General features: G+C 40.0%; 1 protein-coding gene across 1 annotated transcript in view; it reads left to right on the top strand.

The window, feature by feature from the left end:
• The window catches only part of INSC (INSC spindle orientation adaptor protein), a 143,091-nt gene that overhangs the window by 31,576 nt on the left and 97,855 nt on the right, over positions 1–13,660 (top strand). The window contains exon 3 of the mRNA XM_075048012.1: positions 5,898–5,985. Coding sequence (XP_074904113.1) covers positions 5,933–5,985 — 53 coding nt within the window. The 5' untranslated portion in view covers positions 5,898–5,932. The remainder of the gene's footprint in view (positions 1–5,897; positions 5,986–13,660) is intronic.

Genomic DNA, 13,660 nt, shown 5'->3' with positions numbered 1-13,660 from the left:
GTTGGAACTGTAGATGATCTTTAAGGTCCCTTCCAACTCAAACCATTCTATGATATATAAAAAGGAGTATTGTCAAAGATAAAGACTTGTTTAAAATGAGATCATCTCTACAGAAAATAGAGAGAAAAGATGGGAAGAAGTATGCATTAAAAATAAAACCCTGTGTGAGTGAAAATGTATTTATGCTTCACATTGTACTTGAAGTGTAAGGCATAAACAACTCAGCAGTGTTTCCTCTTTGATTATTGGTTCTGTAAGAGCAGCTGTCATGAATGAATGCTGCAGGTAGCACCTGTTCCCATCTCCCCTTTTCTAGTTTTAATTTTGCATTCTAGGAGTGTGGTACATACATCTGTGTATATGATCCCATGCTAATACAACCCATTTTAATGCATCATTTGAAGGACTCTTCATTATTTCTTGCTCCTGGCGTTATGGCTGCTTAGATTTGTGACACCCAGCTTAATTCTGAGTTGGCTTTTACTATTGTAATTAATTCATATCTATATAAACCTGTTATAATGCAAAATGACAATGGGATCCTGAGTCCTTAAATGGTTAGTGTGGAAAAACTTCTGATGGACCAGATGTGTTTCTGAAGGACAGAGTGTATGTATTTACATTCTGACCTATCACATAAATGCTGTCAGAATTTTGCTCTTAACTTGATTTGTGGCATTCCATTAACAGTTATTCTGTGTACCAGGAGAATAATAATTAATGATTCCCAGACTCCCAGAATTGTAACATAAGGACAGGCGCTGTTTGGCAGAACAGAGATTGTACTTTACTACAGGCAGGAACTGTTCATATTAATCAAGTGATATTTAGTCTGAAATGACTTTTAGCTAGTGACTTCTTATTCTCAGGTTAACCATATTACTTACAGGTAACATGCTCTTCTAATTCTGATGATTATTAATAATCAAAGTCTAGATGCATGGATTTCTGTCTTTCAGAGAAATGATGCTCTTGATTGACCTTATTTTAAGATGGGTTTAGTGTTGAAATTACCAAGTTAGGGTTTAGAAATGGGGTGGTGAAAGTTTATGGATTTGCTCTTTGATTTAAGCTTTTACAAGGCTGGACACACGTGCAGTGAATGAGTTAAAAAATGTGAAATTAATTGTATGAGTTTCAGAGCTTAGTTATTTAGGACATAAATTTGTGATGGAGAACTTTTTCAGGGCCATCAGTAGTAGGAGTAAATGAGTCACACTTATTTTACCTTGAATACATGCTATTACTGTGATACTTTTCGACAAGGATGTGTTTTTAACAGAATCCTGACTGCTAAAATCCTCCTAATTTCTAGCTTGTTAAATATAAGCTAACATGTTGAATGATGGTGAGGAAATTTAAATTGGGAGATTTTACAAGATGTTATTTCTGCTAGGAAAACAAATTGCATCTTTTGTAGGATGCTAAAAAGCCATTTTGCACTGTAGAAGCTGCTCTCCAATGCTAAACAGACTTGAGCAATACGAGGCTCCCAGCAGGGAGTTCCTGTAAGGCAGGAGCTGACTGCTGGTGTGGAATCAGTGGTTTAACAGCTCCCAGCTGCATTGCTGTGCTAGTGGGGCATTGCAAAGGTTTCACAGGTGCTGCCAAGCCTGGTGTAACTTAGGATGAGGTTCCTCCTTCTTTAACTTATGGGTGGGCTAGTTTGACAGGTTTTTAAGCTGTTTTTAGTTCTCTGTCAGTTGCCAGCATCTGGGCCTGATGCTTGTATATGAGCAAGTTCCCTCTTCCTGGTGGTGTGTTTGTTTGTATTTTTGTGTTTTTGTTTTTTTGGTTTTGGGTTTTTTTTGGGGGGGGAGGTGGGTGACTGTGAAGGTCACATCCTCTGCTGACACTGCTTTTTCTGTGAGCAATGCTTATGTGCTGTTTCAGGTGTGATGCTTTGTTTTCTTGTGTAGTAGTTCTTTGAAAGAAGCTTTTGGCTGACTGTCTTTGGGAATGAAATGTGGTTTGTGGTCTGCTTATCTACATCTATCCACTAAACATGGGGAAATAACATCCTGAAATCTAATTCAGTATTGATGTGACAAAGAGAAAGATGAAGGACACAAGCAGAGACTGCTGCCTTAAATACATCTAATTCCACATGCACATGCTGCTATCTACCAGAAGAATTTAACCAATTATAAGTTGTTACAATTGTGATACAAGTCTATGTGCAGCCATTTATTTATGTAAAATCCTATGCAAGGTATTAAAATATTGGCCTTATTGTGTGTCGAAGAACAACAATTTTATTATTTCAACCTAAGTGGCACTCAGGCTTGTAGCAAAATGACCAATATTGCAAACTACAAGTACTGTTATTTTTTTGGTACAAGTTTACCTAGACAGCATCTCTGACCAGCTGTGTGCCTGATCAGTGGCCACTGAAAGCAGTGGAAAAAAGCCATTAGCCTCTCCTGTGCAACTCTGCTAATGTTGCCTTTTAGTATGTATATATTTAATAAATGTGAGTGTGTGTGTGTATATATACATGTGCATAGAATCATTTAGGTTGGAAAAGACCTTTAAGATCGGGTCCAACCATCAACCATGCCCACTAAACCATCTTCTGAATTGCCTTGTCTATGTGCTTTTTGAATACCTCCAGGGATGGTGACTCAACCACTTCCCTGGGCAGAATGTATATACAAAGCATATATATGTTTTTATGAAATTTTAAGTCACAGGGGCATCTTTTAAATGGTCATTAGGAGAAAGGTCTCTGACTTGAGGCACTGTTTCAGATAGGTAGCTCTGCTTGCTACAACACTGTCTCCACCACCTGTAAGGAAGCAGCTAGCGGGAAGGATTGAGACGTGGGCGTATGCTTACAGTTTGTGTACCCTTGAGCGTGTGTGCTTATGTGCGTGCCACCTGTTTTAGTTGCATATAGCCACTGTGTGAAAGGTATTGAACTTCTTTGTGTTTCTGCAGACAGACTCAGACAGCAGCTACAGCAGAGGCTCTGCACGTTGCCCTACCCGTGTTTCAGTCCCTCAAAGAAAAAGCCTTGAAGAGGTTTTCATGGCAGATTTTTAGTATGTGTGTTTGTTAGTAACAGTGTGTCTCTGTTCTTCCATGTCTGTTGTCCTGTATTTGCCAGACTAAAGAAGACTTTGACCCCAAGTAGGATGTTTTTTGTAGAAGATGAAATACTTGATACTCTGAAAGCTTCTTGCTTTGATTTGGTGATGCTTAGGGTGTCATCTACACGGTCAGCTATAGTAGGAGACTTTCCTTTTAGAATGCTGACTAGAGCTCAACACTGTGTTGTGGCCTTTAATAAAAAGCAGCATCAACTAAATAGAAGGATTCATCAGTCCTGTTATGGTCTTTACTAGGAAGTACAGTTGTCTTGGTCTTACTTGGAAAAGTGAATGAGAAGACTGAAAACTGAACGTCTGCCATTGAGCACTGTAATTGCCCAGGGCATGGAGGAGCATTCTGAGCAGGACCAGAAGCCTGTACCATATCAGGCACTGGGTCTTCAACCCCCCTTGTAGTCATGGGTGTAGGTGGGCTGGTGTGGTACTTTGCTGTCCTGGGGGTACAGTTGGTCCTCTGGCAGACTGCCAGGTGTTTGGGGAGAGCATTTCCTCATGTTGTCAACGTTAACTTGGGCTTAAAGATTTGAGCTAATATCTAATCGTAGTCCTGAGACAGACTGTTTGGTTAAGATAGTGGTGTGGCATTTTGTTATTGTTCCTGAAGCATAAGTGACCTCTAAGTAGGAGTTGATCATGTTTTTAAAGGCTCTCAGCCATAATATAAATGTGTGTTTTGTGGGAAGACAACGTATAAAAAGCTGCATTCTTGTCAGGTTTCTAATTTATAGGGAACAATGACATGCAATAATCTAATTTATGTCTGTGTACATTATGTCACTGATCACAAGTAATGGAGTACAAGCAGATGCTTTGATTTGTATGTGTAGAAATTGTTAGTGGGCTGAGGTAATGGTGAAGTAGCTTTAGCTTGCCAGAGGAAAGCTGTTGATTCTGTGCTGGTAGCATACGAAAGTAAATCCTGTGCCTAAAGCTGAGCAGAAAGAGATAGCTAGTGTTGATGAAGTCTGTAGTTCTGCGGGCTGAAATACTATTTTCTCAATCCTTTACATGATAGGATTTAGGAGAAGAAACTTCATCTTGGAGATTAAAGTTTTATGCTGATGTATTCATCTTTGATTAAGGGTATCTCCTCCAAATGAAGATAGTGATCATCATGATAAGTGGCTCTTTTCAGTAAATCTGATCATATGATTATCTGTATTTGGTGATCTTAAAAGTCTTTGACAGAGAGACCAAAAAATTCTATTAGTAAAAAGAAATTAAGATAGCTGGTTTTTTCCAGTTGTTAGTGAAGTCTGTGCATCATATGCTAAATGCTTTAAAAAAAACAACAACAATAAGCTTGTTTTTCAAATCTTGGTGTGTCATGGGAGCAGGATACATACGAATATTCTCATACTTGGGCATATAAATTTTCAGGCACAGTCTATCAAATGTCTGCAATCTTTTTAAATTCTCCCATATTTCACTGTACTCCTTTATTAGATGCATGGACTAAGAAGTTTAAGTTTGTTATTTCCAGGAAAATTTGGGTAGGGAGGAACACAGGATGACACCATTACCAAAGCAATCTGGTGCTAATATTGGACAGGGCATGTGAATGCATTACTTTGGTTGTAATAGTTTTATGTACTCAGAACAATGTTTGTGGGATCTTGGGGAAAAAAACAAGGACATGCATTAGCAATGAGATTAGTTTGCTAGGAAGGACGCTGAGGACCACTCTGTGTCAATTAAGAGCACTTTGGAGTGGCAAATATCTTAAACGCTGGCTGACTCAGCTTGCAGAATGTAGCCAATAACCAAATGGCAGAATTTCACAAGTGGCTACATCAAAAACTTTGTCTCAGTTGATGGCACAAACAACATTAATTTCCTGTGTAAAGTAATTTCTCCAAGAGTGAAATCCATCGATCCCAGGTTTTTCTTCACATCTAAGAAAGTATCATTTCCCCACTGTTCCTGTCTCTTCCTCCACATTCATTCGTCTCCTCCTTGTTATTCTTAAGTCACAGATTAATCTTTTCCTTCAAATATTTTGCATTAGTTTTCCTCTAGCCATGTGGGTGAGTGGGAATGACTTAACCTTTTTTGGTGCGATACATTGTCTCTGGCTTTTGTTGAGAATACTTATTGATCTATAGTAGGTAATGCCCTAATGTGAGGTGGGGCTAATTAAGAGAAGAGGGAGACAGGCAGCACCCCTCCTTTTTGTGAAAATGAGGAGGCTCTCTTTCTCCTTCTCTCTTGCCTCTTTCTAGTACAACAGTATTTGAATGTGTCTCTTAGTCACCAGGTATAAAGGAAAAACATGGAGGAAAAAAGATGTGTACAGCATTTCAAACTGATAGAAAAATGAAGTCATTTAACATGGAAGGATCCAATACTTCAGTAAGTTAGACATCAAGGGCCTTTCTGTAAATGTAGTGCTAAATGATCCTGAAATCGTATGCACATACGCTTGCTTTCTGTTGCAATCTTTCTCTCAATAACATGAAGAATTACAATTATACTAAATCAATTTCCTCTAGCGTTCAAGCTAATTCAAAATAAACAAGGCTAAATAATAACTCAATATTAACTCAGAAATGTTCAACCCAGATGGCTCTGACCTGTGCAGTAGTCCAGGAATATGCAAACCCTATGTTGCTTATGCCATGAAATTTACTTGACAGCCTTGGTTATCGACTGGAGTTATGTGGTAGCCTTTTGAATTGTTTTTGAGTTAGCTCCACAGATCAGTAGGAGAACGCCATGTCACCCTGGACTGAAGAGGTCTGGGTTTCCCTAGGTTTACTAAATGACTGTTTGTTTTCTTTCTAGAGCCCTGCCTATGGGGAAGTGCACATAAGATAAATATGGCTTTTAAGGGCGAGGACCACTTAGATTCCCTTCCGTTACCTGTTCAGCGGTAAGTGGTGCACTCTGTCATCCAGACTTGAATGATTCAATGTCTCTAAGGCTGCAGCTGCACTTCCCTTTGAGGATCCAAAGACACTTAAAAACTTATTTTTAAACTCAGTTTTAGGTAAAGTTCACACAGTATGTTGAGAATGAATGTGGAAATCTGGGATGCATTTCTCAAAGCATTTGCAACTTTGTATACCTGAAGTCTGGTAAATCATGACAGTGACTATGCAGTTGTCATTTTAAATGGATGAACATGTTTGCAGTAGAGATGTGACAGTGTTTACTGGATCAGTTCTTTGCCATAATGGAAATCACTGAAACTCGCTGCACTCAAGACTGCTGAAAACTAGAAATATAAATTTCTTTAACCTGGTTGACTTTCTTCAGGTGTAGCTATCGTAATGATACAAAGGTTACAGTATAATCTCTCCAGTGTGTGATGCCCTGGTGGGACTGGAGACATTGATGACTCTACTAATCAACAAGTTTTTAAAATCTGGCTGTTGGTTGGCATCTAGTAGCTGTATCTGCATAGCATACTTTCACTTCTAGCATAATGGAGGCTCCATGAAAAGAAAAAAATGAATAATGAATACAATAACCTTCTGCATTCTCATTGAACTACAGTCTTGATATGTGGCACAACTGATTTTTTTTTATTGGGGGTGGGGGATGTGGGGGGTGTGGGGTGTGTGTGTGTGCTGCTGAATCCAGGAATAAAATCAGAAATAAAAAGGATTGAAATTTCAGTCTTTCTCCTAGTCTTCTTTCTCCAGGTCAGATTGTAATTCTTTGTTGTAGTTAACTGGCTGCTGACATGCAATCTCAAAATGTGATGCTTTTCTTCATAAGGAATTTGATATTTTTCTACCTTTCCCTGGTTGAGTCTTCTAGCAGATACTTTGGTAATGCCGTTAAGCTCACAGTCACAGTAAGACCATATGAGTATATTGTCTTCTGGAAGAAATACCATGTGGAGGAACATAGTTTGGGTATCCTAGGTGTCAAAGTAACCAGTACTATTTGTTAGATTCTAGCCAAAACTTGCTCTGGAATTCAGTGAGTCCTAGAAGCCCTGAATAGCCCAGCATGGAGTGGGCTGGTATAAACAGCAATGAGGTGTCCTGTATTACTTACTAGTTTAATTTTCTTCCATGGGATGGAGCCATGGAATATAACTTCAGGTGCACACAGCACTGAAAACAGACTAATGACTTTGCTATGGAAATGCTCAGGCTAACCCAATGGTCAGATAAGGTGTCAGACATCCAGGTTAATTGCTTGGTGATAACTAATGGGTTCCAGAAGCTGAATCCTGGATCAAAAGTCAAAGAAGTTGTTAAAGCCAGCTGCTATGCCAAGAACTTAGGTTGCAAAATGGGCCAGTGAAGCCTCTTATTGTAGTAGAAAACTAGCTGCAAGCAGAACCAAAGGCAGTAGGTCCTGTGGATGGCTGATCCAGGTTGATGGTGGCAAGTTTTGTTTGCCAACACCTAAATGGGGAAATTGGCTGCAAACTCTCTAAGCTAGTGACTGGAAACGTGGAGTAGGAATATTGCATGCACCACTCAAAGGTAACAGCAGCACAGAACTGAAGAGCACTGAATTTTGTAGGCTGGAGATTTCTGGAAAAGGAAACTGCCTGCAGGTCAGTTCTTCCGCATTCAGGGAAGCAGAGCTCTGCCATGCTATGTGAGCAAAACCATGCCGCCTTACACTGACTCTGCACTACAATGTATCTTGGCACAAGATGCGATCTGCAGAAGTCCTACATAGCAAGCACTATGTTCTGGCAAACAGCTTGGCTCAGCAGGGCAATGCTATACAGAGAAATTTAAAAATAAATACTTTCCCACACCCCAAATAAAACATGAAGCTCTTAATTTCTGTGTTTATTTTGAAAGGGAATCCTTTTTCCTTTTGATGAGGGTTATTTCAGAGAAAGCCCTTGTAACAAGATAGGCAGACTGAAGTTACCAGTTGTCAGACAGGTGAAGGGCACAGGGAAGACTGGAACTAAAAATGAGGAAACATGTTTTTACCCTAAGAATTTGCAGAAAAAAACCAGTATGGACTAGATCAATAAAGTCCAGGAGCTGTACAAAATGCTTTTCTTGATGATTTTTTTAAACACTCAACATAATAGCTTTTTCCAAAGAAATGGAATTTATGTGAGATTGAATTGTTTCTCTGCATTGGAGAAAGGAGTGATATGGATCCTATAGGGAGTTTAAAAGGATTAAGTCAGGTTTCAAAATAACTAACAAGATTCAAGTATTATTTATTGTTTATTGTTGATGTAACCAAGCCTAGGATGTAAGCCTGTCTCAGGATTCCAGTTCATGCTCCTGCTTTTTGTGAGGGGGACTTGAGTTAATTTGAAGGCATGCACTGTTCTGGCCTGTCACAGGGAAAAGGTAACACAAATCCAACTGAGGTTATTCCTGTGGAGCACCACAACCACGTCTTGCTTTATGTTTAGGTCCGAATCTTTCAGAAGTAAAAGCAGACACATCCCCAAGCAAGAATATCTGTCTCCATAGCAAAAGTGTACCATACACATACAAACTGGTTCCAAGTGTTTCCACAGCAGCCATTAAAGTCAACAGGTACCTTGGCTGCATAAGGAATTTAGAACTGGGGCCTTAAACCAAGTCTCTATGCTGCATGCATTGTTGTTTACACTCTTCTCTCTCCTCAGATTTTGTGGGAAAACACAGCTTGTATTGGAAAGTCTCTAAAGTATTGAGTCACTATACTAGTGGTTTTCTAACATACTGTCAGACCTACTTTCTCTAATTGACATCCAGAGTGCTATGGATACAATATTTAAAACTAGAGAGTATCCTAAGGAAAAAACCCAAGTTATTGTTACAGAAACTTTATTTTCTGTTTCAATGAGTTAGGAATTTACAATTAGTGACAGTTTTGTCCCTTAGGAGAGAAAACGGTTGGAATTGGATCACTTTTATAAAGAATTGATCTAGTGACTCTCCAAAAACTGTCAGTAGTCCTACATAAAGCACTTCACAGGACCATAAAAAAATAATCTGTTGTCATGAGTGATGGCCAGTTCACTATAGCAGGTGAAAGGTGTATATATTCCTTAGAGATGCATATATTCTCATTCTGTAGTAGGATTGTTTTATTATAGCTTTTGAAAAATGTCATGACCCTTTCCTCACATCTTTCTATTGGTATTGGTTTTCCATATTTCTGGTGAGTTTTTCCAGATGGGAAAGGCAATGTAAAAGGAGCTGCATTTCTCTTCTGTCCCTGGCCCCCCTCCTGTATAATGAAAAATCATTGGCCTTTTTGTTTTCTTTAAGTTAAAATTGTAACTTACAGCTTTTTTCATTGTTGTCATGTTTTTTTGTAGTTTTCATATTGGATAGTAAACTAAACATTTGGAGTGCTGAATCTGGAGTCGTTCAGCTAAAGAAAGAGTACTCATAATAAAAAGTGAAATAGGACACTTTTTGCTTCTCAGATTATATGTTCAGTTCAGTGTTGCAATTGTGAGAAATACAGTATGATTAGACATATTTTTTAAAAAGGAATAAAGTAAAGGTCTTGTGTGGAAATCAGGTAAAACACCACCACCACCAAAAAAACTCCTCAAACAAACCCAATCAAACGACCTAGCCTTGCTTCCCCCCTTCCCCATCTTGCTGAAAGATGTTGAAATTTGGGCTATATATCTCAGAGGTATTCTTGAAAATGAAGTGGGGGTTGGAGTAGAGAGAATTTGTCTTCCTGATCTTCAGAAATGCAATACTGCTGGATTATTTAATACATTGTCTAAACATCCTTGTAGCTTCAACAATGAAAGATGATACTGGAGGTTATAATTTCAACTTGCATACAAAAAAAGGGCAATACTGATTATTTACAGTTTTTTTGTTTGTTTGCTTATAAAAGTTCAATACTTTGAATATGAAGACCAGGAAGATAAACCTAGATGTCTATATTTCATTTCTTTTTCCTGGTTTTAATATTATTATGATCTTGTGTTCTGGTGGAAGTTTACATAATCATTGGAATATAGATATGAATTATTATCGCTGCTTCAGATGAAGGAGGTGAGGCAGAGAAAGTAGACAAGCCTTTCAAATCTAGGTAGTTGTGGTTATGCCATTTGTAGCATTTCATCTCTCAAAATCACTTCCTTGATTTGATACCCGAAAGCTGGAAAAATTTGCCATAAGGGACTTCTGTGGCAGAGCCAAAAATAGAATCCAGGCTTCCTGTCTCCTAGTTCTTAACCAAAAGACAGTCTTTCCTCCTTTTGTTACTTTCTTCCTTTTTTTGTTGAACTAAAGATCTGAGTCCTGTGAAAGAACAATATGAATAAGGTCATGTCATGCATATTTATAGCCTTGCATTGCTCTTTAAAATGTACTGTGTATCTGCAGGTGTTCTGGTAACTTCTCTAGAGGATCTGCTTAGGTGTCCTGTTACATAAATTAAGATTAACATGCCCTCTGCTATTAAGAATATCAGTGTTAGTGTATCTATCAGCTCTTAATAAATCTGAATTTCTTCCAGTATGCTTTTGGGTTGGTTTTCTTAGCCTACTGTTTGTTTATTTTTTTCTTGTAGTGCTATTTTTGTATATGTGCGTGGTAGGTAATGTGGTAGGTGGAGATCTGTTCACTGCATGCATGCTCTCTCTGCTGAAAGAAACTGTACAAGCTGTAGTGACTACATCTGATCTGTACATTATGTAAGATATGATGGAAGTTACTGAAGGAAGGAGATTCATAAAATGACTTGAAGAAAAAAATCCTGTTATAGGCACAACTTTACAATAGAAGCAAGAACATCGTTAATGTGAAAAAAGTATGCCTTTTAAGTCCAGGTAGGAATGTAATTATCTTGCCCCAAACTCAGGTTTGCTGAAATAAATGGAATAGTTAAAAAACAAACAAAACCCCCCAAACCCAGGAGTTGCTATTTGCCAGTGTCGTACACAAAAATCTGTGTGTTCTTTAAGTTCAGATTTGAAACCTTTTCCGAGGTAATTTGTTCTGAGGAATGTGCTTCTCTAACATGCAGCAAGAGCAGGGCTTTAGAAAGGTCTGTGTGAGAAGCCCCAAATAGCTGAGATAGCAATATAGCAACAGAGCTATTGCAAGGCCCACACCATGATGGCCCTTGAATAAACAGGAGCTTAAGGTACAGAGAGCTAAAGTGGAGAAGATGCCAAATCTCATAGTATAAAAACTTGAGGTCAGCTTTGGCTTGGTTATGAGAAAAAAATACTGTTCTGTGTCTATTTCCTTGTCTAACTATGTATAAAGACAGATGACATTGATATTTGGAAACTTGTAATGTGTTTGTCCCCTTGGATCCAGAGGAACTGAAGATAATTGGGGGTGTGGGGGGTGTTAAAGGGTGAGGACTTGCAGTAAAAGAAGAATTTGTTGATTAGGTTCAAAATCCAAGGACAATACTGAAGGATTTAAGGAATGCACAGTGAGAGAGACCCCGAAACTTTATTTTCTCAGCAAATGATATGAACTGGAATACTACCTCACTGCAGACTGTAGAGAATTCTGGGTGAATTGTTATCCAGAGGGACCTTGACAAGCTAGAGAGGTGGGTCTCTGTGAACCTCATGAAGTTCAACAAGGTCAAGTGCAAGGTCCTGCACCTGGGTCAGGGCAATCCCAAACATGGATAAAGGCTGGGTGATGAGTGGATTGAGAGCAGCCCTATGGAGAAGGACTTAGGGCTGTTGGTGGATGAAAAACTGAATATTGAGCTGGCAATGTGTGCTGACAGCCCATAAAACCAGTCATATAATGGGCTGCATCAAAAGTGTGGCTAGCAAGTCCAGGGAGGTGATTCTCCCCCCCTACTCTGCTCTCGTGAGACCCCACCTGGAGTACTGCATCCAGCTCTGGGGCCCCCAGCATAAGAAGGACATGGACCTGCTCGAGTGAGTCAAGACAAGGTTCCCAAAGATGATCAGGGGGCTGGAGCACCTCCCCTGTGAGGACAGGCTGAGAGACTTGGGCTTGTTTAAGCCTAGAGAAGAGAAGGCTCCAGGGAGACCTTTTAGCAGCCTTCCAATACTTAAAGGGGTCTACAGAAAAGATGGGGAGGGATTCTTTATCAGGGAGTGCAGTGATAGGATGAGGGGTAATGGTTTTTAATCTACCCTCTTTCAGTTTTAGATTAGATATTAGGAAGAAATTATTTACTGTGAGGGTGGGGAGGCACTGGAACAGGTTGCCCAGAGAAGTTGTGGCTGCCCCATCCCTGGCAGTGTTCAAGGCCAGGCTGGATGGGGCTTTGAGCAACCTGGTCTAGTGGAAAGTGTCCCTGCCCATGGCAGGGGGGCTGAAACTAGATGATCTTTAGGGTCCCTTCCAACCCAAACCATTCTATGATTCTATGAATTGTTCAAAATAACTTGCATGTTTTTACTAAGCAAACACTTCTAAGGCTACCTCCAGAGCTCTAGCACCAATGTCCTGCATCTGTGAAGTGCTGGGCACCATGTTCTCTTTCACAACTTTGCTAAGTACTTTGTTGCTTGCCCAGTGGAGAATGAGGTGTTGATTGAAATGATGCTAAAACCTTTATGAAACTGGAAGAAAAAAATTAATTGTTTATATTTGGGATTAACTGATATTTTGACATATAGTATTTGCCAAAAGTTGAAAGTAGAGACTTGAAATAGAAGCAAGAGAAATGCAGAAACTGCATTAATTCTACTTGTTTCTCTGCCAAATCAGGATGATAAACATGTAGAACTTTATGAAACATATGGACGTATGAGATGAAAAATATGAAAGTCTATAATGGATTATATTTTTTTATAATGGAAATTGCATTCCTCATCCAAAAAAGCCTCAACACTTGACAAAATATTCCTAGTAAGGAAGATGTGTTAAAAAAAAATAAATAAAACAAATCTTTGTGGAGTAAGATGCATTTCTACCTGTTCAGGAGCTGAATTATTTCAAGGACTATTCACATCAGATTTTACTTCTAGAGCTTTATCTGGCGTCTGCACAGCTGAGAAGAGGTGTGTGTTGGGTTTGCATGGCAAGGTTTTGGTAGCTGGGGGGGGCTATAGGGGTGGCTGCTGTGAGAAGCTGCTTAGAAGCTTCCCCCTTGTCTGACAGAGTCAATGCCAGCCGGCTCCAAGATTAGCTCGGCCTTGGCCAGCAGCGGGTCCATCAAGACAGTGCTAGTGCCTCTGGGATAACATATTTAAGAAGGGAAAAAAAGTTGCTCTGGCACAGAAACTGCAGCTAGAGAGAGGAGTGAGAATATGTGAGAGAACTCTGCAGACCCCCAGGTCAGTGAAGAAGGAGGGGGAGGAGGTGCTCCAGGCACCGGAGCAGAGATTCCCCTGCAGCCCATGGTGAGGCAGGCTGTCCCCCTGCAGCCCAGGGAGGTCCATGGTGGAGCAGATCTCTACGTGCAGCCCGGGGAGGACCCCATGCCAGAGCAGATGGGTGCCCAAAGGAGGCTGTGACCCTGTGGGAAGCCCACCCTGGAGCAGGCTCCTGGCAGGACCTGCAGACCCATGCAGAGAGGAGCACAAGCTGGAGCAGGTTTTCAGGCAGGACTTGTGACCCCCCCATGGGGGACCCATGCTGGAGCAGTGTGCTCCTGAAGGGCTGCACCCCGTGAAAGGGACCCACGCTGGAGCAGTT

Source organism: Buteo buteo, chromosome 16, assembly GCF_964188355.1.
Source record: "Buteo buteo chromosome 16, bButBut1.hap1.1, whole genome shotgun sequence".
NCBI lineage: Eukaryota > Metazoa > Chordata > Aves > Accipitriformes > Accipitridae > Buteo > Buteo buteo.
The sequence above is the reverse complement of the archived record's forward strand: the minus strand, read 5'-3'. Positions and strand labels throughout refer to the sequence as shown.